The sequence below is a fragment of the Danio rerio genome, chromosome 14 (assembly GCF_049306965.1).
Source record: "Danio rerio strain Tuebingen ecotype United States chromosome 14, GRCz12tu, whole genome shotgun sequence".
Taxonomy (NCBI): Eukaryota; Metazoa; Chordata; class Actinopteri; order Cypriniformes; family Danionidae; genus Danio; species Danio rerio.
In genome coordinates this window covers 1,680,365-1,707,044 of record NC_133189.1, presented here as the reverse complement: position 1 = coordinate 1,707,044, position 26,680 = coordinate 1,680,365, and the positions used below count along the sequence as shown (strand labels likewise).

Sequence of the window (26,680 nt, the reverse complement as noted above, 5' to 3'; positions counted from 1 at the left end):
CTTAGACGCTGCTGGGCAATGAATTTTGGTCACATGACATCACAACATAAATCTAACCTAATATTAACGTCTTATGATGTTGTGTGTCTGCTGGGAGTGTTATGATCCTTCAGAAAACATCTGATGATGGACCATTTGGGATTATTATAAAAGTTAAAAACAATTGTGCTGCTTTATGCACTGTAAAACAATCGTACTGCCTTAAAATGTAGTTGAATCAAGTTAAATCTTCAAGTCATCTCAACTCACATTAGTCAAACTGACTAGAAATATTAAGTTAATGCAGTTTGAACCTAAACAACTTATTAAAGTAGGTTAAAGTGACATAAAAACATTATTGTTGTGACTTTTGTTATATATAAGTTATAAACTTTATATTTCTTAATATTTTCTGGGCAAGAACAGCATTTATCCGAAAATACAAATGGCTATTTCCGTAAAGTATATTAGTAGAATGCCTTAAGCCTTTAACGTTTTCTCTATACAGATTTTGGCCCCAGAATGCATGAGGCAATATTGCGTGATGAGCGCGCATTCCTGTCCAGAGCGCGCACTGAGACGCGTCAGCACTTTTTTACCTCAGAGCCGGTGCGCGTGGACAGCTTTAACTATTACGCTGCGTTATCGCAGTTTTTAACTCAGCATCCTCATTAATTAACCCAAGGAGGGGGTTACCGCTGTGTTTTTGTATTCACCATTTCTCCAATCAGAAAGTGTAAGGATATGGTCTCATTCAGCTCTGACGCCTCCCTCTGTCCGCACGTGCACGAGTGAAGCCTCTGTGGACGCGCATCAGACCGGCCGTAAGGTAAGACTGAGGTGAGGAATCCTTATACAATATTGCTTATCACAAATGCCCCATATTTCATTGAGATGATGATTGTTCATGCGTGAAAATGCAGGTCTCCGCCCCTCATACTACAGAGGTTCAGCAAGCGGATTTATGAGACGCGCACAGGAGCGCGCATCAGTATTTAAAGAGACACGCTCACTGAATGCTCGCGTGAACTTGAGTTTTTAACTGTATATTCCTGTTTGATTTTGTTTTAGTTCATTTTACTGATCATGGACCAAGGTAGGACAACTTTTCATTTAGCTTTTGTCAGGTTTTCTATATTTCTCAATATATTCATAGGCTGTTAAGCAAATGTGACTTGTAATGTTCATAAATCTCAGCACAGGTCACGATTTTATATATTTGTAAGTATGTAAAGAAAGTTTCATTCATCTAATATTATATAATTAATTTTGGCACACAACCACTTGATTTCAAGGCTCTGGTACTTTATTTATTTATTTATTTATTTATTTATTTATTTATTTATTTACTTATTAATGTATTATTTGTTATTGTAGCTGATCTTTCTTTCACAAACATTAAATATATTATAAAATCGTATATGTTTTTAAAGTGTGCAAAGGATGTTTTATTTATCTAATATTATAAAAATAGTTTTGGCACACTCAACAGCTTTATGTCAAAGTTCTGTTTGTTACTCTATTTATTTATTTATTTTATTTATTTATTTATTTATTTATTTATTTATTTATTTATTTATTTATTTATTTATTTATTTATTTTAGCCATTATTAAATCTTCCACAAACATTAAATATATTATAAAATCGTCTATATTTTTAAGTATGTAAAGAATGTTTTATTTTATTATTATACAATAATATTTATCTATTTATTTATAATTATTCACTGTAGCAATATAAAAAACTTACAAATCTTTCTATGTAAAGAATGTTTCATTCATCTAATGTTTTGTAAACAATAGTTGTTTATTTATTTATTTATTTATTTATTTATTTATTTATTTATTTATTTATTTGTTTAAGCAAATAATAATTCTTCTACATTCTATTATAAAATCTTCTGCATAAGATAAAATCATGTATATTTTTAAGTATGTAAAATGTTTAATTTATCTAATATTATACAAATAATATTTATTCATTTATTTATTGTAGCCATTATTAAGTCTTCCACAAACATTAAATATATTTTAAAATCTTCTATATTTTAAATATGTAAAGAGTGTTTTATTCATCTAATATTATACAAAGAATATTTATTTGTTTTTATTTATTTATTTATTTATTTATTTATTTATTTATTTATTTATTTATTTATTTATTTATTTATTTATTTATTTATTTATTGTAGCCAATATATAAATAACTTTTTAAGTATGTAAAGAATGTTTAATTTAAATATTATTACACAGTTAGTTTTGCCACAAACAACAGTTTATTACTCCATAAACTGTACATTTATTCATTTATTTGTATTTATCTACTGTAATTTATAAAACTGAAATTTAAAATACTGAAATATTGAGAATTTGGTTAAACAGGACATTTTTTTCAGAAAAAAAATATTTTATTTTATTCTATTTATTTTTTTTATTTATTTTTTATTTTTTATTTTGTTTTGTTTTTTACTTTATTTTATTTTATTTTTGTTTTTATTTTATTTTAGATTTATTTTATCTTATTTTATTTTGGGTTTTTATTTTATGTTTTTATTTTATTTAATTATTTATTTATTTATTTATTTTTATTTTTATTATTTTTATTTTATTATTTTTTTTTTAAAATTTTTTGTTATTATTATTTTATTTTATTTAATATTTTATTTTATTTTATTTTATTATTATTTTTTTTATTTCAAATGCACATTGGACATTTTCCAGGTTTTTACACAAATATAAGCTGATGATGTTAACATGACCTCACCTCTATTTTCAGACATTTCTCACCTTATTCTCTCAGACCACAACTGTAAATTAATGTTTTGAGCAGCATCATTTTTGAGGTTTACCTATAATTGTAGACTACAGCTTCCCCAGTATTTCTGACACAAACACACTCACTGATAATTGCTTGTGAGTCAGAAATACTGGTTAACCAAAGATTTTTCTTTTTTTACCTAGATAACAGTTCCTCATTAGGAACATGAACCTGTCTGTAAAGTTTTTACCTAATTTTCCTTATTATGTAATTTTTGCTGAATCATGTAAGGCACAGCAGTTTGGTTCCAAAAGAAAAAAAAAACATTAATTTTCTCCATATAATGCATTAACAATAACTCATCATAATCCATTCAAGATAGACCAGTTATGAGCCCTGAATCAATTGCAAACACTTTTAATAAATCTCTTCAAATTAATTCAGTACATATAAAACAAAATAATAATAGCAGAATTATTTAGAAAAAAACTACAATACCCATGATGCTGCGCAGACAATTCAACCAATCAGAGCACAGCAAAAGAGTCTTAAGCCCCACCCACTGCCATGAAGCTATCACGTTTTTGTAAGTTTTTTAAATGCAAATTACTTAATTATATATGTTGCCTAATATGTAATGTTTGCAGATTTATTACAAAAGAAAAACTTAAATATCACATGGTCATAAGTATTCAGACCCTTTTCTCAGTGTTTAGCAGAAGCACCCTTTAGATTTAGTCTTTTTGGGAAAGATACAAGTTTTTCACACATGGATTAGGGATCTTCTGCCATTCCTCCTTGCAGATCCTCTCCAGTTCTGTCAGGTTGGATGGTAAACATTGTTGGGCAGCCATTTTTAGGTCACTCCAGAGATGCTCAATTGGGTTTAAGTCAGGGCTTTGGCTGGGCCAACAGTCACAGAGTTGTTGTAAATCCTCTCCTTCATTATTTTAGCTGTGCGCTTATGGTCATTGTCTTGTTGAAAGGTAAACCTTTGGCCCTGTCTGAGGTCCTGAGCCCCCTTGAGGAATGTTTTCATCCAGGATATATCTGTACTTGACCACATTCATCTTCCCTTCGATTGCAACTAGTTGTCTTGTCCCTGCTCTAAAAAACCTTAAGTGCAGTCCCCTTCAGCAATATTAGTTTTGGATAGTCTCCAGAACAGACCACTGTTATACAATGACTTGCCTAATTACCCTAACTTTACCCTAATTACCCTAGTGAAGCATTTAAATGTCACTTTAAGCTGAATACTAGTGTCTTGAAGAACATCTAGTCTAAAATTATTTAGTCATCATGACAAAGAGAAAAGAAATCAGCTATTAAAACTATTATGTTTAGAAATGTGTTGAAAAAAAAAATAAATTGAGGAATTAAATATATAGGAGGGCTAATAATTCTGACTTCAACTGTATAACGAGTGTGTGCGCATGTGTGTGTGTGTGATAGAGACGGAGCGCAGCACCATGACGGAGTTCTGGAAGGAGCACTCGAAGCAGGCGACGGTGGAGGAGATGATGCTGGACTCTCACGCTCAGGAGCTCACACAACACGAGCTGCCCGAGATCCTGGATCTGCTGCCTGCGCTGTCCGAGTCTTGTGTGCTGGAGCTTGGAGCCGGCATTGGGTCAGTCGCACGATACCATGATGATCAGATGCATATCAAATCAATTTAATAATGAGTTTATAAGGCTTCTAATGGTGAACATGTATTAATTGTATTTGTTCTAATCAGACTTGATCAAATCAGTCTGCAGAAACACTTTGATTGACATTCTCCCTTTGTACGTTTCATCAGAGGGGGGAAAGCCCCACCCACTAGTGCCCATCTCTCCCTCATTAGCATAAACAGCAGCCCTGAGTGAGAAGCAGCCGCCTTAGAGTGTTTGAGCTGCTGAAGATAATGTCAGCATAGACTAAGAGGATTATAGATGTGGAGGTTAAGATGAAGCTCAAATGTCTTGTTTTGAATCTGCCACTATGCTGACACATAAGCATTTGTAGCTCCGCCCTCTTTTTAAAAGAGCACAGTCTCATTTGAATTTAAAGCCACATTCACCAAAACCCAAGATCAAAGCCTAAAAGGGTCCATTTCAGAGAGTTAGAAAACATTTTACACACACATATATATATATATAAATATATTTTACTTCATTTTCTTCTCGCCTTAGTCCCTTTATTAATCCGAGGTCGCCACAGCGGAATGAACCGGCAACTTATCCAGCAAGTTTTTTACACAGCGGATGCCCTTCTAGCCACAACCCATCTCTGGGAAACATCCACACACACATTCACTCACTACGGACAATTTAGCTAATTTAGCTATACGACGCGAAGGCAGGGAGAACATGCAAACTCCACACAGAAACGCCAACTGACCCGAGGTTCGAACCTGCGACCCAGTGACCTTCTTGCTGTGAGGCGACAGCCCTACCTACTGCGCCACTGCCTCACCCTATATTTGACTTATCTTGTAAAATTAAGCATAATAGATCCTCTGTAAAGGGACGGTTCGCCCAAAAATTACCTCAAGCCTCACTTTCAGTCACCATCAGGTGGTTCAAAACTTTAAAGAAGTTATATTGAAAGTTGAAAACCTGTAACCATTGACTTCCATAGTAGGAAAAACAAACACTATAAAGATCAATGGTTACTTCAGAATATCTCATTTGTGTTCAACAGAAGAAAGAAACTCAACAAGTAAAGGGAGAGTAAATGATGACAGAATTTTAGGATTTGGGTGAACTGTCCCTTTAAGAGTTTTAGAGAGTGTTACTGTAATAAATGACTGATAAGTAAATGATTTTGAGAGTATTATTGAATGGAGTGACGTCTGATGATCTGCTGAGTTGCTCAGCCTGCTGTATTTGCTCTATTGTGTTGATCTCTCTGTGTGTTCAGGCGGTATACGAAGCACCTGATTGGCCGAGCTCGTCACGTGACCGCCGTGGACTTCATGGAGAAATTTGTGGAAAAGAACCGGCAGGACAATGGTCATCTGGGCAGCGTTGAGTTCATTCAGGCCGACGTCACAAAGCTGGACTTCCCTGAACACAGGTGAGAGAACACACCAGACAAACACTCTGCCGTATTAACGTTATGTTTAATTAAAGGTCCTGTTAAATTAAAATAATACATTTTATATGTTTTAAGGATATCTATAAGCTAGTGTGCTCCAAAACACTGACAAAATTCGCGTTTAGAAAGTAAGAAATGAAAATAAACACGTTAAGCTTGCAGTTTCTCACCTCTGACTAAATGGATTAACGGTTTTAATGACGTCACCTCATACTCTCATCAAATCTTCTGTCCAATCAAATGCTCTCTAGTGTCTGACATGCCCCGCCCCCTTCTTCTCATTTGCTTTTCATTCAATGTGCTTAAGCTCAACCACTCTCACTGGCAGAGCTGTGATAAACAACTAGCTATTGGCTGATTTTTGATAAGGGGAGGGGCTATTCTATGCCCTGCCCTCTCTTTGTGTTTCACTTGAGATTATGTCAAACATCAAATAACAAATGCACATTTCAAAGCTCTTTACGGAACCTTTAAAGAATAATGATTAGCCTTCCTGAAATATTTCCCAAGAAATGTTTTAGTAGGCTGACAGGGTGGCTCAGTGGTTAGCACTCTGGCCCTACCGCAAGAAGGTTGCTGGTTCGAGCCTCGGCTGGGTCAGTTGGCATTTCTGTGTGGAGTTTGCATGTTCTCCCCGAGTTGGCATGGGGTCTACGCACATATGCTATAGGGGAACAGGATAAACTAAATTGGCTGTAGTGTATGAGTGTGTGTGTGTAAATGAGTGTGTATGGGTGTTTCCCAGTACTGGGTTGCAGCTGGAAGGGCATCAGCTGTGTAAAACATATGCTGGAATAGTTGGCGGTTCATTCCACTGTGGTGACCTCTGAAATAGAGAGTAAGCCGAATTTACGAATCAATGTTTTTAGTATTTCCCATTATACTTGTCTTTTGTTTAGGAGGAAGTCTTATTTCTTTTTTTTTTTTTTTTTTTTGTATGTGTGTATATATATATATGCGTATACATAATAAATATAACACACACACACACACACACACACACACACATACATACATACATCTTATGTCAAAACAAACTTTTATTTTGGATGTGATCAGTATTGTGTTCTATTGGCAGTAAACATTATATGTGTAGATGAGTTGTACGTATATTTTATTTATAACTGTCAGAACATACATAAACATAAATCAGCTCAGAGCTTATCTAATACAGTACTACATTCATATATACATACTTACATAGATATTTATATACTTACATACATGCATACTCACATAGATACTTATATATTTACATACATGCATACATACATACATGCATACTCATATAGATACTTATATACTTGAATACATGCATACTTACATAGATACTTATATACTTACATACATACATACATATATACATACATACATACATACATACATACATACATACATATATGCATACTTACATAGATACTTATATACTTATATACTTACATACATACGTACATACATGCATACTTACATACATACATACATACATACATACATACATACATATATGCATACTTACATAGATACTTATATACTTATATACTTACATACATACGTACATACATGCATACTTACATACATACATACATACATACATACATACATACATACATACATACATATATACTTACATAGATACTTACTTATATACTTACATACATGCATACATACATGCATACTTACATACATATATGCATACTTACATATGTACATACATGCATACTTACATAGATACCTATATACTTACATACATACATACAAACATACATACATACATGCATACTTACATAGATACTTACTTATTTACATACATACATGCAAACTGTAGAAACAAAAAATAAAATACAGAGTCTTATTTGTTTTATTTCGACTAGAATAAAGCCGTTTTTAATTGTTTTAAAGCCATTTTAAGGTCAATATTATCAGCCCCCTTAATCAATATTAGTTTTGGATTGTCTCCAGAACAAACCACTGTTATACAATGACTTGCCTAATTACCCTAATTACCCTAGTTAAGCCTTTAAATGTCACTTTAAGCTGAATACTAGTGTCTTGAAAATATATCTAGTAGTGAAATATTATGTGCTGTCATCATTCATTCATTCATTTTCCTGTTGGCTTAGTCTCTTTGTGCTGTCATCATGGCAAGGATAAAAAATAAATAAGTTATTAGAGTTATTACTTCAGCTGTGCATACCTACTTACTGCATGTCAGTTTCATGTGCTCTGATGTCTTCCTGTTTCAGTTTTGACCTGGTCTTCTCTAATTGGCTGTTGATGTATCTGAGTGACCAGGAACTGCAGTTATTGGCTGAGAAGTTCCTCAGGTGGCTCCGCCCAGGTGGATTCCTGTTCTTCAGAGAGTCATGTTTCCACCAATCAGGTCAGAGAGAGAAAAAACCCTCCTGCAATCTGACACTTCATTATATTCTGTTAGGTGACAAAATAATAAGACAGAAATTCTGAGGAAACAAGTGGTTAGGATGACACTGTGTATTCCTAGAACCTATGAATATGAGTTAAATAAACATGAGTTAAATAAGTTTTATATGAAATTTTAAACGTTTATGAATTATAATTATGAGCTGAAATTGGTTATTGCTGTAAAAAACATACTGGGCAGGACATGACTTGTCAACAAGTTATTAATTATTCTTAATTAGTTGTACTGTTCTGTTTTATTCCCATTATTTCTGTGTTATTTGTTATTAATTTTAGACTGTTTAAAAGTTTCCTGTAGTTTGTGATTTATGGCTGTTTTCTGTTTATTTACAATTTGGAAATGCATTTTGGGATCCTGATACGCTGCCTATATAAAATTGTATAGTAAGTTATAATAATATAGTTTTATTATATATTTATTTATATTTTTATTTATATTTCCCACTAAATATATATATATATATATATATATATATATATATATATATATATATATATATATATATATATATATATATATATATATATATATATATATATATATATATATATACATATATATATATATATAAATATATATAGTGGGAAACACCCATACACTACAGAGACAATTTAGCTTATTCAATTCATGTACCCAAATTAATAAAAGGGACTAAGCAGACAAGAAATTGAATGAATGTTTTGTTATTATTTATATTCATCATTAATGAAATTATTAATCATTACGTATTATTTATAATATATGTATATAAACGATATTTAGTAACAAAATAAGGATCAACAATAGTGAATTTACACTGTATTTAAATGAAGATGATCCAGGATCAACAATAGTGAATTTACACTGTATTTAAATGATGATGATCCAGGATCAACAATAGTGAATTTACACTGTATTTAAATGATGATGATCCAGGATCAACAATAGTGAATTTACACTGTATTTAAATGATGATGATCCAGGATTAACAATAGTGAATTTACACTGTATTTAAATGATGATGATCCAGGATCAACAATAGTGAATTTACACTGTATTTAAATGATGATGATGATCCAGGATCAACAATAGTGAATTTACACTGTATTTAAATGATGATGATGATCCAGGATCAACAATAGTGAATTTACTCTGTATTTAAATGATGATGATCCAGGATCAACAATAGTGAATTTACACTGTATTTAAATGATGATGATCCAGGATCAACAATAGTGAATTTACACTGTATTTAAATGAAGATGATGATCCAGGATCAACAATAGTGAATTTACACTGTATTTAAATGAAGATGATCCAGGATCAACAATAGTGAATTTACACTGTATTTAAATGAAGATGATCCAGGATCAACAATAGTGAATTTACACTGTATTTAAATGATGATGATCCAGGATCAACAATAGTGAATTTACACTGTATTTAAATGATGATGATGATCCAGGATCAACAATAGTGAATTTACACTGTATTTAAATGAAGATGATCCAGGATCAACATTAGTGAATTTACACTGTATTTAAATGAAGATGATGATCCAGGATCAACAATAGTGAATTTACACTGTATTTAAATGAAGATGATCCAGGATCAACAATAGTGAATTTACACTGTATTTAAATGAAGATGATGATCCAGGATCAACAATAGTGAATTTACACTGTATTTAAATGATGATGATGATCCAGGATCAACAATAGTGAATTTACACTGTATTTAAATGAAGATGATGATCCAGGATCAACAATAGTGAATTTACACTGTATTTAAATGAAGATGATGGTCCAGGATCAACAATAGTGAATTTACTCTGTATTTAAATGAAGATGATCCAGGATCAACAATAGTGAATTTACACTGTATTTAAATGATGATGATGATCCAGGATCAACAATAGTGAATTTACACTGTATTTAAATGAAGATGATCCAGGATCAACAATAGTGAATTTACACTGTATTTAAATGATGATGATGATCCAGGATCAACAATAGTGAATTTACACTGTATTTAAATGATGACGATGATCCAGGATCAACAATAGTGAATTTACACTGTATTTAAATGATGATGATGATCCAGGATCAACAATAGTGAATTTACACTGTATTTAAATGATGATGATGATCCAGGATCAACAATAGTGAATTTACACTGTATTTAAATGATGATGATGATCCAGGATCAACAATAGTGAATTTACACTGTATTTAAATGATGATGATCCAGGATCAACAATAGTGAATTTACACTGTATTTAAATGATGATGATCCAGGATCAACAATAGTGAATTTACACTGTATTTAAATGATGATGATCCAGGATCAACAATAGTGAATTTACACTGTATTTAAATGATGATGATGATCCAGGATCAACAATAGTGAATTTACACTGTATTTAAATGATGATGATCCAGGATCAACAATAGTGAATTTACACTGTATTTAAATGAAGATGATCCAGGATCAACAATAGTGAATTTACACTGTATTTAAATGATGATGATGATCCAGGATCAACAATAGTGAATTTACACTGTATTTAAATGAAGATGATCCAGGATCAACAATAGAGAATTTACACTGTATTTAAATGATGATGATCCAGGATCAACAATAGTGAATTTACACTGTATTTAAATGATGATGATCCAGGATCAACAATAGTGAATTTACACTGTATTTAAATGATGATGATCCAGGATCAACAATAGTGAATTTACACTGTATTTAAATGATGATGATCCAGGATCAACAATAGTGAATTTACACTGTATTTAAATGATGACGATGATCCAGGATCAACAATAGTGAATTTACACTGTATTTAAATGATGACGATGATCCAGGATCAACAATAGTGAATTTACACTGTATTTAAATGATGATGATGATCCAGGATCAACAATAGTGAATTTACACTGTATTTAAATGATGATGATCCAGGATCAACAATAGTGAATTTACACTGTATTTAAATGATGATGATCCAGGATCAACAATAGTGAATTTACACTGTATTTAAATGATGATGATCCAGGATCAATAGTGAATTTACACTGTATTTAAATGATGATGATCCAGGATCAACATTAGTGAATTTACACTGTATTTAAATGATGATGATGATCCAGGATCAACAATAGTGAATTTACACTGTATTTAAATGATGATGATCCAGGATCAACAATAGTGAATTTACACTGTATTTAAATGATGATGATGATCCAGGATCAACAATAGTGAATTTACACTGTATTTAAATGATGATGATGATCCAGGATCAACAATAGTGAATTTACACTGTATTTAAATGATGATGATCCAGGATCAACAATAGTGAATTTACATTGTATTTAAATGAAGATGATGATCCAGGATCAACAATAGTGAATTTACACTGTATTTAAATGAAGATGATCCAGGATCAACAATAGTGAATTTACACTGTATTTAAATGATGATGATGATCCAGGATCAACAATAGTGAATTTACACTGTATTTAAATGATGATGATGATCCAGGATCAACAATAGTGAATTTACACTGTATTTAAATGAAGATGATGATCCAGGATCAACAATAGTGAATTTACACTGTATTTAAATGATGATGATGATCCAGGATCAACAATAGTGAATTTACACTGTATTTAAATGAAGATGATCCAGGATCAACAATAGTGAATTTACACTGTATTTAAATGATGATGATGATCCAGGATCAACAATAGTGAATTTACACTGTATTTAAATGAAGATGATCCAGGATCAACAATAGTGAATTTACACTGTATTTAAATGAAGATGATCCAGGATCAACAATAGTGAATTTACACTGTATTTAAATGAAGATGATCCAGGATCAACAATAGTGAATTTACACTGTATTTAAATGATGATGATGATCCAGGATCAACAATAGTGAATTTACACTGTATTTAAATGATGATGATCCAGGATCAACAATAGTGAATTTACACTGTATTTAAATGAAGATGATCCAGGATCAACAATAGTGAATTTACACTGTATTTAAATGATGATGATGATCCAGGATCAACAATAGTGAATTTACACTGTATTTAAATGATGATGATGATCCAGGATCAACAATAGTGAATTTACACTGTATTTAAATGATGATGATCCAGGATCAACAATAGTGAATTTACACTGTATTTAAATGAAGATGATCCAGGATCAACAATAGTGAATTTACACTGTATTTAAATGAAGATGATCCAGGATCAACAATAGTGAATTTACACTGTATTTAAATGATGATGATCCAGGATCAACAATAGTGAATTTACACTGTATTTAAATGATGATGATGATCCAGGATCAACAATAGTGAATTTACACTGTATTTAAATGATGATGATGATCCAGGATCAACAATAGTGAATTTACACTGTATTTAAATGATGATGATCCAGGATTAACAATAGTGAATTTACACTGTATTTAAATGATGATGATCCAGGATCAACAATAGTGAATTTACACTGTATTTAAATGATGATGATGATCCAGGATCAACAATAGTGAATTTACACTGTATTTAAATGATGATGATGATCCAGGATCAACAATAGTGAATTTACACTGTATTTAAATGATGATGATCCAGGATCAACAATAGTGAATTTACACTGTATTTAAATGATGATGATGATCCAGGATCAACAATAGTGAATTTACACTGTATTTAAATGATGATGATGATCCAGGATCAACAATAGTGAATTTACACTGTATTTAAATGATGATGATCCAGGATCAACAATAGTGAATTTACACTGTATTTAAATGATGATGATGATCCAGGATCAACAATAGTGAATTTACACTGTATTTAAATGAAGATGATGATCCAGGATCAACAATAGTGAATTTACACTGTATTTAAATGATGATGATGATCCAGGATCAACAATAGTGAATTTACACTGTATTTAAATGATGATGATGATCCAGGATCAACAATAGTGAATTTACACTGTATTTAAATGATGATGATCCAGGATCAACAATAGTGAATTTACACTGTATTTAAATGATGATGATCCAGGATCAACAATAGTGAATTTACACTGTATTTAAATGAAGATGATGATCCAGGATCAACAATAGTGAATTTACACTGTATTTAAATGATGATGATGATCCAGGATCAACAATAGTGAATTTACACTGTATTTAAATGATGATGATGATCCAGGATCAACAATAGTGAATTTACACTGTATTTAAATGATGATGATCCAGGATCAACAATAGTGAATTTACACTGTATTTAAATGATGATGATGATCCAGGATCAACAATAGTGAATTTACACTGTATTTAAATGATGATGATGATCCAGGATCAACAATAGTGAATTTACTCTGTATTTAAATGATGATGATCCAGGATCAACAATAGTGAATTTACACTGTATTTAAATGATGATGATGATCCAGGATCAACAATAGTGAATTTACACTGTATTTAAATGAAGATGATCCAGGATCAACAATAGTGAATTTACACTGTATTTAAATGAAGATGATGATCCAGGATCAACAATAGTGAATTTACACTGTATTTAAATGAAGATGATCCAGGATCAACAATAGTGAATTTACACTGTATTTAAATGAAGATGATCCAGGATCAACAATAGTGAATTTACACTGTATTTAAATGAAGATGATCCAGGATCAACAATAGTGAATTTACACTGTATTTAAATGATGATGATGATCCAGGATCAACAATAGTGAATTTACACTGTATTTAAATGAAGATGATCCAGGATCAACATTAGTGAATTTACACTGTATTTAAATGAAGATGATGATCCACCATCAACAATAGTGAATTTACACTGTATTTAAATGAAGATGATCCAGGATCAACAATAGTGAATTTACACTGTATTTAAATGATGATGATGGTCCAGGATCAACAATAGTGAATTTACTCTGTATTTAAATGAAGATGATCCAGGATCAACAATAGTGAATTTACACTGTATTTAAATGAAGATGATGATCCAGGATCAACAATAGTGAATTTACACTATTAAAAAAAAATGTAACTATTGCTATTCTGTAATTCATAACTCAAATCATAAAGTATACTCGTTAATAATGTTAAATATACTTGTTAATAACATTAGCCATTTGCTTTGTTCCTAAATGAATCATTTTAAAATGACTCCAATACATCCGTTTATTCATCTGTGAAAAATCCCTTTCTCTGTAAAACATAATTTGGAATGAAAACTTGCCAGCAGGACGAATAATTTTGACTTTACATGTCTATAATAGTTTGATTTTTGGCGCAATATTTCTGCAGGTTTAATGCGTGTGTTTCTGACATTCACAGGAGACTGCAAGCGGGATTTTAATCCCACGCACTACAGGAGTCCAGCCGAATACAATCACCTGATGACATCAGTGCTGCTCGACCAATCAGACGCCACAGAAAAGAGACACTACGGCTTTGAAATTGTGCTCAATAAAACCGTTCAGACATACGTGAAGGTAAACAACATGTTTTTTGATGCTTTTAGTTTTAAGTTTTAATATCAATAACATGTTATTCATTGCATTAAATACTGCTTTGCAACATAGTAAAATAATAATAATAAACAGTTTCAGCTCTAAATACCCCACACATAATTATTGTTCCATATTGTAACCAAATTTGCTGACTGTTGCTTTAAATTCAAATGAGATTGTGCTCTTTTCAAAAGAGGGCGGGGCTACAAACGCCTGTGTGTCAGCATAATGGCAGATTCAAAACGAGATTAATGTCCTGTGCCAATGAGGGAGAGATGGTCACTAGTGGGTGGGGCTTCTCCCCTCTGATGACATGTACAAAAATGAATGAATGAATGAATGAATGAATGAATGAATGAATGAATGAACGAACGAATGAATGAATGAATAAATGAATGAATGAATGAATGAATGAATGAATGAATGAATGAATAAATGAATGATACTGTTGAAGAAAGTTAAATATCATTAAAAAATATATAGAACTGAAAGTAAAAATGCAAAATGAATAAAATTGTTTTTCTCAGATGAAGAAGAACCAGAACCAGTTGTGCTGGCTGCTTCAGAAAGCTCGACGTGATGTGTCGGAGCAGCATCAGGCCGGATTCTCCACGTTCCAGCAGTTTCTGGATAATCAGCAGTACACCAGACGGGGAATCCTGCGATACGAGAAGATGTTCGGCTGTGGATTCGTCAGTACAGGCGGACTCCAAACCACCAAGGTCTGAGCGATCAATACGGCAGACTCTAAATATATCTGATCATATCTAAATATTTAGTTATGTCACTAAAGAGTCATGTGAGGTTTAAAATAAAACCAAAATATAAATATAAACCTTAAATATAAATATAAAACATAAAAGTTGAAAACATATATATATAAACATAAATATAAAAACCTATATATAACTATACATAATATAAAAATATAAATAATATAAAAATTATATAAAATTGTTATAGTTTATTCTTAATTGAATAATAATAAAATAATAATAACAACAATAATAATAATAATAATACAATTATTATTATTATTATTATTATTATTATTATTATTATATTTTATTAGTATTGTTGTTGTTGTTATTATTATTATCATTAATATTACTATTATCAATATTAAAAATATAATTATTATTACTATTATTATTACTGTTATTATTATTATTATAATTATTATCATTATTGTTATTATAACTTATTTGTTTATTTATTATTATTAATATTAATATTAATAGCAGTATTATCATTAATATTATTTTTATTAATAATAATATTAATATCATTACTATTTTTATTAATATGATTATTATCATTGATGTTTTGAATATTATCATTATTAATATTATTATTACTACTATTATTATCATTAATGTTATTTTTATTATTAATATTGTTATTTTTAATATTATTAATATCCTCATTATCATTGTTATTATTATCAGTGTTGTTTTTATTATTAATATCATCATTAATATATTATTATCTTTTTATTATTATTATTATTATTATTATTATTATTATTATTATTATACAATTATTGCACTCTAAAAATGCTGGGTTATTTTAACCCAACATTGGGTCACTTTTTAACCCAACAGCTAATTGGGTTACTGGGTATATTTGACTCAATGTTGTTATTTTTTATTTTATTTTATTATTTTTTGATAATGTGACATGTTCAATTAAAAGGGTGTTCATATTGAGTTAGTTGTCAACATTTTTTTAAATGTTTGGTTACAAAATAAAAAAATCAATAACAACGAATATTATATTTAGCTAAATAATGACTAAATAATATAATAATTACTAAATAATAACAATTACTATATAATGATTACTAAAATAATATTAAAAACTACCAGATTGAAGTGTTTGCAACAAACTGTTCGCTCTAATGTTAATTAACAAGTAAATATTTCTGTGATTCCTCATTTTTGGGCTCATGGAGCAGCAGTGGAAATCTACTGCACAGAGTTATCTCTTCAATTTAGTGAATAATTAATGGTTTGTTTTCTTTGATGTATTAATGTCTAACCTATCAGGAGTTTGTTGATATGCTGAACTTGAGCGCTGGACAGAAAGTGCTGGACGTGGGCTGCGGGATTGGAGGTGGAGATTTCTACATGGCCAAGGTGAGCCAAAGGTTGACAGAGATGATTTTATGTGTGGCCACAGAACGTGTTTAAGTTGGATTGTTGTTTTTGAACAAGCAAGTATACTTGTTATAAAACATTCATTTTTATTTAGCTATATTTTAACATATGTTAGCATGCTGCACCCCTTTCACAAGATGATTTACAGCTGTTTTCTGACTTGTGTCAAATGTTTTCTTACTGACGACAGACCTTTGGAGTGGAGGTTTTGGGAATGGACCTGTCTTCAAACATGGTGGAGATCGCCATGGAGAGAGCCGTTAAGGAAAAACTCCCATTAGTAAGTTACGGTTTTTAAAATCAATAAACACATGCAAAACCTAAAAGATCAACCAAAACATCCTACACAACCACTGAGCAAAGGCAACAAACTATTGACAACAACCAACAACACCTTAACAACAACTAAGAATTGCTTAGCAACACCCTGACAACCACCCACAATTAACTAAGTTCATAGCAACAACCTAGCAATCACTCAAAAACCCCTGGCAACCATATATCATACTACAGCTAAGTAACTGCATAACAACACCCTGGCAACCATCTTAAACACCATATCACCATTTTGATAACCAATCAGAAAACCCTAGCAACAGCACAGCAAATTACACACTAATGTTAAGTAGCTGCATAGCAACACCCTAGCAACCACCCTTGACAGCATAGCAACACCTTGGAATTCAATCAGAAAACCCTAGCAACCACATAATATTGCACAACATAGCAAACTGCATACTACAGCTAAGCAACTGCATGACAACACCCTAGCAACCATCTTAAACAGCATAGCAGCACTTTGATAACCAATCAGAAAACCCTAGCAACCACATAATATTGCCCAGCACAGCAAATTACATGCTAACGTAAAGTAGCTGCATAGCAACACCCTGACAACCACTGTTGACATCATAGCAGCACCTTGATAACCAGAAAACCCTAGCAACCATATAAAAATGCACAACACAACAAACTACATACTACAGCTAATCAACTGCATAGCAACACCCTAGCAACCATCTATAACAGCATAGCAACACCTTAACCACCAATCGGAAAACCCTAGCAACCACATAATAATGCACAACATAGCAATTTACATACTACAGCTAAGTAACTGCATAGCAACACCCTAGCAACCATGTATAACAGCATGGCAACACCTGGATAGCCAATCAGAAAACCTTGGCAACCGCATAATAATGCACAACAAAATACATACTACAGCTAAGTAACTGCATAACAACACCCTAGCAACCACCTATGAGAGCATATCAGAAAACTCTAGCAACCACATAATATTGCACTACCTTGTGAAGTGGCAGGTGGGCGATCGCCCAGGGCGGCATCTTGCTAGGGGCATCCTGCTCTTCACTTTAGTTTGTGATAAACCACCCCCACCCCCCCAGGTCTTTCATGAAATGCCGGTACGAACGCCAGCGTTCTGCAAGGGGCAGCATGGAGAACCCACCCCCCAAGGAAAGGAAAGGGCAGCACGAACACAGTGAGGCCGGCACGACTGTCGTTTGTCTAGAGTGGCAGTCAAGCTTGCACAGCTACTGACCTAGTAACTATAAAACAACCGCTCATACTGTCCCAGCAACCACCTATTCAAATCTAGTAACTGCTTAGCAAAACACTGCAATCTATCAATGCATAGAGACCCTGCCAACCACCCCTAGCAACCACAAACAACAGCACAACTCAGCAAGGCACTAAGAATGCCTCTGCACCAGCATGCATAACAGAAAACTATCTAGAAACACAAACACTGTCAGTCAGAACAACAACACTACTGAAGGAAACAAATGACAACGTCTTTTAATATTTAATTAAATCAGTATTGTCAATAATAGAGAGTGCATGTTGTTGAAATGAGCACGGCTTTACTGCAAACTGCACAGCCAATAGCTGCTAGAAACGTGACTGTGTGTGTGTGTTTCCTCTGCAGGTGCAGTTTGAGGTGTCTGATGCCACAAAACGAAGGTTTCCTGACGCGGCGTTTGATGTGGTTTACAGCAGAGACACCATTCTGCACATCAGGGACAAACTTCACCTCTTCACTAACTTTTATGTGAGTGTCCACACAGGTAAACACATGTCCATGTTAAGCAATGAGTAGTATTAATTAGCGTTTCTTTATGTGTGTGCGTGCATGATGTCTGTGTGCATAAATAAGGAAATTATCATGTCTTCTTGTGTGTAAATGTGTGTTTGTGTGTTCCGGTGAATATGTGTGTGTGTTCAGTGTTTGTGGTTTGAACAGTTAACCTTTGAGCCTTGTTTTATTTAAAGGAGAGAGTCCAAATGCGTAGGTGAATGACACTGGAAGCAAATCAAGCTGAGGTGGATTCAGCTTTATAATTCTTAAGAGCTAAAAGCACAGGGTCGAGTTTTACGTGCATCATCTGCCCTCTACTGGACACATGATGCATCGTCGTGAGAGTGGAGACTTTTTTTTTTGGCTTTGAATGCCACATAATGCAGTCTTTTTCAACTGAAAACCATATGGGTATGACTATATCTGAGCTATATAATATAATATAATATAATATAATATAATATAATATAATATAATATAATATAATATAATATAATATAATATAATATAATATAATATAATATAATATAACTTAATTTAATTTAATTTAATATAATATAATATAATATAATTTAATACAATATAATACAATATAATATAATATAATATAATATAATATAATATAATATAATATAATATAATTTAATATAATATAATATAATACAATACAATACAATACAATACAATTTAATTTAATTTAATTTAATTTAATTTAATTTAATTTAATACAATTTAATATAATATAATATAATATAATATAATACAATACAATACAATACAATACAATACAATTTAATATAATATAATATAATATAATATAATATAATACAATACAATTTAATTTAATTTAATATAATATAATATAATATAATATAATACAATACAATACAATACAATTTAATGTAATTTAATTTAATATAATATAATATAATATAATATAATATAATATAATATAATACAATACAATACAATACAATACAATACAATACAATACAATATAATTTAATTTAATTTAATTTAATATAATATAATATAATATATAGTTCTCATTAATGAAATATTGTAATGTTTTTTTAATCTTTTAAATTGCGAATTACACATGAAACACACAAATAATACATTAAAAAAATACATTCTGTGGCCACTTTATTAGGTACACCTGTCCAACTGCTTGTGAATGCAAGTTTCTAATCAGCCAATCATATCGCAGCAACTCAGTGCATTTAGGCATGAAGACATGGTCAATGCAGTTCAAAGCGAGCATCAGAATGGGGAAGAAAGGGGATTTAACAGACTTTGAAAGTGGCATGGTTGTTGGTGCCAGACGGGCTGCTCTGAGTATTTCAGAGACTCTAGGGTTTACAGGAACTAGAGCACCCAGAGGAAACCCACGCAAACGCGGGGAGAACATGCAAACTCCACACAGAAACGCCAACTGACTCAGCCAAGGTGTAAATTAATCAGATTTAGTCTAAATGGACATACTGTCACCCGACAGATAGAGGACAAATCAAGGCAAAGGCAGATTCTGCTTGACTAGTGTATTCAGCATTAAACTCCACTGTTATAAATGAGATTGCTTGGGCTTTTATTGCAATAAGTTGCCATTTTAAATGTTATATTGCATTAGTTAATACGATTTAAAGTAACGTTTTTTAATAAATTAGAAAATAACCTATGGCATCTTTAATGTATATTGTATATAATGTTTTAACTGGTTGCTAGGGTGTTGTTACTCTAAGGTGTTGCTAAGCATTTCTGAAGCTCTTCTCAGTAGTTTGGTAAACTTTGCTTTCAGCATTACCACTTTAGGGTTGTTGTGGGTGGTCACTATGGTATTGTGGCTGGTTGCTAGGGGGTTTCTATAGTTTGGTATATTTACTTCAGTACTGCTCTAGAGTGTGTAGTGAAGTTTCAGCTCAAAACACTCCATAAATGATGTCTTCTAACTCTGAAACTGAGCCTTTTTGGCTTTGATCCTAATTGTGGCGTTTTGGTGACTGTCGCTTTAAATACTAATGAGCTTGTACTGTTTTCAGAAGAGGGCGGAGCTACACAGCAGATTCAAAATATTAATAGTGGACGGCTGCTTCTCACTCAGGGCTGGTTATGCTAATGAGGGAGAGATGGGAACTAGTGGGCGGAGCTTTTCCCTCTCTGATGACACGTACAAAGGGAGAATGTCAATCAAAGTGTTTCTGTTTTCATCAAGTCTGATTATAAAAAAATATAGAATTAATTCATTTTTACCATTAAAAGCTGCTTATATTCACAGTTTGAAAAATATTAAAGTCTGATTTCGAGCCAGAACAGCCTAAATGTGATTTGCTGTGTGTTTTAGTCATGGATGAAGCCGGGTGGGAAGCTGCTGATCAGTGATTACTGCTGTGGAGAAAAGCCCTGGTCTCCAGCGTTTCAGGATTATGTGAAGCAGCGGGGATACATCCTCTACACACCGCAGAGATATGGACAGGTGAAAACATTACAGCCTCATTCATTCACTTTCCTTCGGCTTAGTTTCTATTTCAGAGGCCGCCACAGCGGAATGAACCGCCAACTATTTCTGCATGTATTTTATGCAGCGGATGCCCTTCCAGCTGCAACCCAGTACTGAGAAACACACACTCAATCACACACACACTAATACACTACGGCCAATTTAGTTAATCAATTCCCCTATAGTGCATGTGTTTGGACTGGGGGGAAAACCCACGCCAACTCCACACAGAAATGCCAATTGGCCCACTTGGGACTCGAACCAGCAACCTTCTTACTGTGAGCGCTAACCACTGAGCCACCGTGTCGCCCTATTAGCCTCATAAAAGCCTAAAAAGCTTGTTTTTATTGAGATTTAGTGCTCATCTGTTATGCAACACTGATGATATCGGTCACTGTTGCACTGTACGTGCCAAAAAAAGCTGGCAGAAGAACAGAAAGAGTGTTTGTGCAGCATGACCTTGATGATATAAGTGTGTGTGTGTGTGTGTTCAGTTCCTGAGAGAGGTGGGATTCAGTAATGTCCGAGCAGAGGACAGAACCGAGCAGTTTATCCAGGTCATAAAGTCTGAACTGCAGAGAGCCGAAGAGATGAAGGACGAGTTTATACAGGTAAACACACACACACACACTCGTGCAACACCTGCATTATATTTGCATACACACTGCTGGAGGAAATACAGTATTTATTTCCGCTTTTTCCCTGTTAGAGCCATTAAAAATGTGTGACTTATACATTATTATTATTAATATATAATATGCATACATTCATTTTCCTTCGGCTTAGTGCCTTATTTATCAGGGGATGCCACAGCGGAATGAACCACCAACTATTCCAGCATATTTTTTTTATGCAGGAGAGGCCCTTCTACTCGCAATCCAATATTGGGAAACACCAATACACACCCATTCACACACACACTCATACACTATGGCCAATTTACTTCATAAATTCCCCTAAAGCGCATGTGTTTGGACTGTGGGGGAAACCCACGCCAACACAGGGAGAACATGCAAACTCCTCATGGAAAAACCAACTGGCCTAGCCGGGACTCAAAACAGCAACCTTCTTGCTGTGAGGCCACAGTGCTAAGCCACCATGCAGCTCATATTATTTAGCATTCATACATTTTCTTTAAGGCTTAATCCCTTTATTAATTTGAGGTCACCACGGCGGAATGAACCACCAACTATTCCAGCATGTGTTTTACACCGCGGATGCTCTTCCAGCTGCAACCCAGTACTGGGAGACATCTCATTCACACATGCACACTACGGACAGTTTTGCCTTCCCTATTTGCTTATGCCATGTGTCTTTGGACCAAAGCACCAGGAGGAAACCCATGCTAACACGGAGAGAACATGCAAACTCCACACAGAAATGCCAACTGAATCAGCTAAGGCTCGAACCAGCAACCTTCTTGCTGTGAGGCGATCGTACTACCCACTGCGCCACTGTGCTGCCCCTAGCTCATATTATTATTATTATTTCATTTATTCATTTTCTTGTCGGCTTAGTCCCTTTATTAATCCGTGGTCGCCACAGTGGAATGAACCGCCAACTTATACAGCAAGTTTTTACACAGCGGATGCCCTTCCAGCCGCAACCCATCTCTGGGAAACATCCACACACACACTCATACACTACAGACAATTTAGCCTACCCAATTCACCTGTACCGCATGTGTTTGGACTGTGGGGGAAACCGGAGCACCCGGAGGAAACCCACGCGAAGACAGGGAGAACATGCAAACTCCACACAGAAACACCAACTGAGCCGAGGTTCGAACCAGCGATCCAGCGACCTTCTTGCTGTGAGGCGACAGCACTACCTAAAGCGCCACTGCCTCGCCTATTATTATTATTATTATTATTATTATTATTATTATTATATAATTAATAATTATTAATATTACTATAGCCCATTTCAATGTTGTCATGTCATTGGTCCATGAACATGTCCTGCATGTTATCAAACTATTTCATAACTGTATCAAGAGGCAATTCAATCATAACTTAATGTTAAAACAGCGGTCATGACATTATTCATTATTATGCATCTGTTTTTGCATTCTCGGAAGCTATAAATATTAAAAATGTAAAACAGAAAATACAATGGGACCGTTGTTTTGTTTACATCCCTCAAAATGGTCTATATTAACAGGGAAAAACACCAAAAAAAAACTTTGCAGTCAATAAATGTGCTTATAATGGAAGTCAATGGGGCAAAAACAGCCTCCAACATAATGAAAGGGGAGTCAATTTGAAAACACAAGGGTTAATAAGCTGAACTTCAAGAGTTCAAGAGTCTGAGCTCTCAAGAACTCCCCTGCTATTGGATTAGAAAGGAATGGAAGGAGTCGTTGTGCAAGAGGGGGTTGTCGAAAAAACTAGGATGACAAAAGTAAGGAAGGTGGAATATTTAAATGCATTTGAATGCATCTGATTGGTGGGTTAGTAATTGAGTACGCAATCATAGCATGTGATCCTTTCAAAATCTGTTCATCAAACTTCCCTTAGTGAGCAGTAGGGCATATTTGTATTAATGGTAGCGTGAATAAGCTGTTGTCTCCTTACACAGGAGTTCTCCAAGGAGGATTTTGATGCCATTGTGAGCGGATGGACTGAGAAACTGCAACGCTGCGAGACTGGAGATCAGCGCTGGGGGCTTTTCTACGCCACCAAACAATAAACAAACGAGAGAAAATCCTGATCAAATGCAGATCCCTTATTAAACTCACTGTTCTGTCAGATTCTGTGAATTGTACAGCAGTGTTGCGATAGTATTCCAGAGAACAACATACTGTTATTATGCAGCATGGTTTAATTAAATGCCACTTTATTTACTCTCGTCTGCTGTTGTTTTTGTGCTTTTGGGTCGAGGTGTATGAGGTGCTTTCATAATGAGTTGTTTGTAACTCAATGTTGGGTCAAATATGGACAAACACAACTGTTGGGTTAAAAAGTGTCACAAATTTAACTCACAAAATTTACCTTTATTATTGTTTATACTGGAACCAATATTGGCCAATATTTGTTCTTCTTGAGAAACTCATTTGTTTTATTTCGGCTAGAATAAAAGCAGTTTTTGATTTTTTAAACACCATTTTAAGGACAATTATTAGCTCCTTTAAGTTATGTTTTTCTCGATAGTCTACAGAACAAACCATCGTTATACAATAACTTGCCTAATTACCCTAACCTGCCTAGTTACCCTAATTACCCTAGTTAAGTCTTTAAATGTCACTTTAAGCTGTATAGAAGTGTCTTGAAGAATATCTAGTCTAATATTATTTACTGTCATCAGAGAAAATAAATCAGTTATTAGAGATGAGTTATTAAAACTATTATGATTAGTAATGTGTTGAAAAAAAATCTGCTCTCCGCTAAACAGAAATTCTGTGAAAATAATCAGGGGATTTAATAATTAACTGTAGGTATTTGTCATGGAAATCAGCAAAAATGGCTTCAGTCAGACAAGGGTTAGAGCAAAGCAAAAAAGTAGTTTATTAAAACAGGATGACATCTGTCACACACACACACAAACACATACACACACACACACACACACATGTGTGCGCGCTCACACACGCACATACAAACAGAATGTGTAGGAAACTGTCTCAGTTTTTTCAAGTGTCAGTTTAATACTTTCCTATGCACACACGCTCACATTTGTGCCAAAGTAAAGATACATTTCTGCTGGAAAAGAAAATGTCTTGTTGTGGTTTTCTAACTCCTGACCATAGGAGTGCTACAATGTGTGCAACTTTGACCTTGGACTGTACGAAAAAGCTTGTTTTCTGTCTGCATTTTACAAAAATATCCCTTCACAGTATATATATATATATATATATATATATATATATATATATATATATATATATATATATATATATATATATATATATATTTATATATATGCACACATACATAGAAAAAATATATATACACAAAATAGTTTAGTTAAATAGATATTTAAATGTATATATAATTTGTGTGTGTGTGTGTATATATATATATATATATATATATATATATATATATATATATATATATATATATATATATATATATATATATATATGTAAGTCTTGTATTTGAATATAAATAAACCTTTTCTCAAATATATGCATGCATGTGTGTATTTACACTCACCGGCCACTTTTTTAGGTACACCTGTCCAACTGCTCCTGATGCAAACTTTAAACAGCCAATCACATAGCAGCAGCTAAATGCATATAGGCATGTAGACATGGTCAAGACGATCTGCTGCAGGTCAAAGCGAGCATCAGAATGGGGAAGAAAGGGGATTTAAGTGACTTTGAACGCAGCATTGTTGTTGGTGCCAGACGGGCTGGTCTGAGTATTTCAGAAACTGCTGATCTACTGGGAACTTCATGCACAACCATCTCTAGCGTTTACAGAGAATGCTCGGACAAAGAGGGAATATCCAGTGAGCGGCAGTTCTGTGGGTGCAAATGCCTTATTAATGCCAGAAGTCAGAGGAGAATGGCCAGACTGGTTCCAGCTGACAGAAAGGCAACAGTAACTCAAATAAGAACTCGTTACAACCGAGCTCTGCAGAAGAGCATCTCTGAACACATAACACGTCCAACCTTGAGGCGGATGGGCTACAGCAGCAGAAGAGCACACCGGGTGCCGCTCCTGTCAGCTAAGAACAGGAAACTGAGGCTACAATTCACACAGACTCACCAAAACTGGACAATAGAAGATTGGAGAAACGTTGCCTGCTCTGATGAGTCTCCATTTCTGCTGCCACATTCAGATGATCGGGTCAAAATTTGGCCTCAACAACATGAAAGCATGGATCATCCTGCCTTGTATCAGCGGTTCAGGCTGGTAGTGGTGGTGTAATGGTGTGGGGGAGATTTTCTCTGGGTCCATTAGTACCAACTGAGCATGGTGTCAACGCCACAGCCTACCTGAGTATAGTTGCTGACCATGTCCATCCCTTTATGAGCACAGGAGCACGTGTTCATACAAAACAAAAATGTTTTTTAATTTTTATAAACATCTCATTTATGCAATAACAAAACAAACATAAAAGCATACGATTTAAAAAGACTAATGGTAAATAAAAG

At 33.3% G+C, this 26,680-nt stretch overlaps 2 protein-coding genes across 6 annotated transcripts in view; one reads left to right on the top strand and one right to left on the bottom strand.

The window, feature by feature from the left end:
- The first annotated feature begins 533 nt into the window (after positions 1-533).
- Positions 534-24,421, top strand: pmt (phosphoethanolamine methyltransferase). 5 transcript variants are annotated; one of them, XM_021481064.3, is made up of 12 exons: positions 534-819; positions 4,191-4,368; positions 5,643-5,798; positions 8,063-8,199; positions 14,644-14,801; positions 15,347-15,541; positions 16,868-16,957; positions 17,169-17,258; positions 18,930-19,052; positions 21,421-21,552; positions 22,071-22,187; positions 24,157-24,421. In XM_021481064.3, exons 2-12 carry the CDS (start codon positions 4,208-4,210, stop codon positions 24,265-24,267), a joined length of 1,470 nt encoding a protein of 489 aa, XP_021336739.1. In that variant the 5' UTR covers positions 534-819; positions 4,191-4,207; the 3' UTR covers positions 24,268-24,421.
- The window catches only part of tbc1d9b (TBC1 domain family member 9b), an 89,373-nt gene continuing 69,538 nt past the window's right edge, over positions 6,846-26,680 (bottom strand). The window contains exons 24-25 of the transcript XR_012390127.1: positions 8,022-8,246; positions 6,846-7,638 (exon numbers count right to left, since the gene is read on the bottom strand). The gene's annotated coding sequence lies outside the window, so the exon portion shown is untranslated. The remainder of the gene's footprint in view (positions 7,639-8,021; positions 8,247-26,680) is intronic.

Bases quoted from the DNA above. Each gene is read 5' to 3' on its own strand.
- pmt (XM_021481063.3), top strand. The intron at 15,542-16,867 runs GTCTGAGCGATC...CTAACCTATCAG, and splicing joins GCGGACTCCAAACCACCAAG to GAGTTTGTTGATATGCTGAA. The intron at 16,958-17,168 runs GTGAGCCAAAGG...TACTGACGACAG, and splicing joins GAGATTTCTACATGGCCAAG to ACCTTTGGAGTGGAGGTTTT.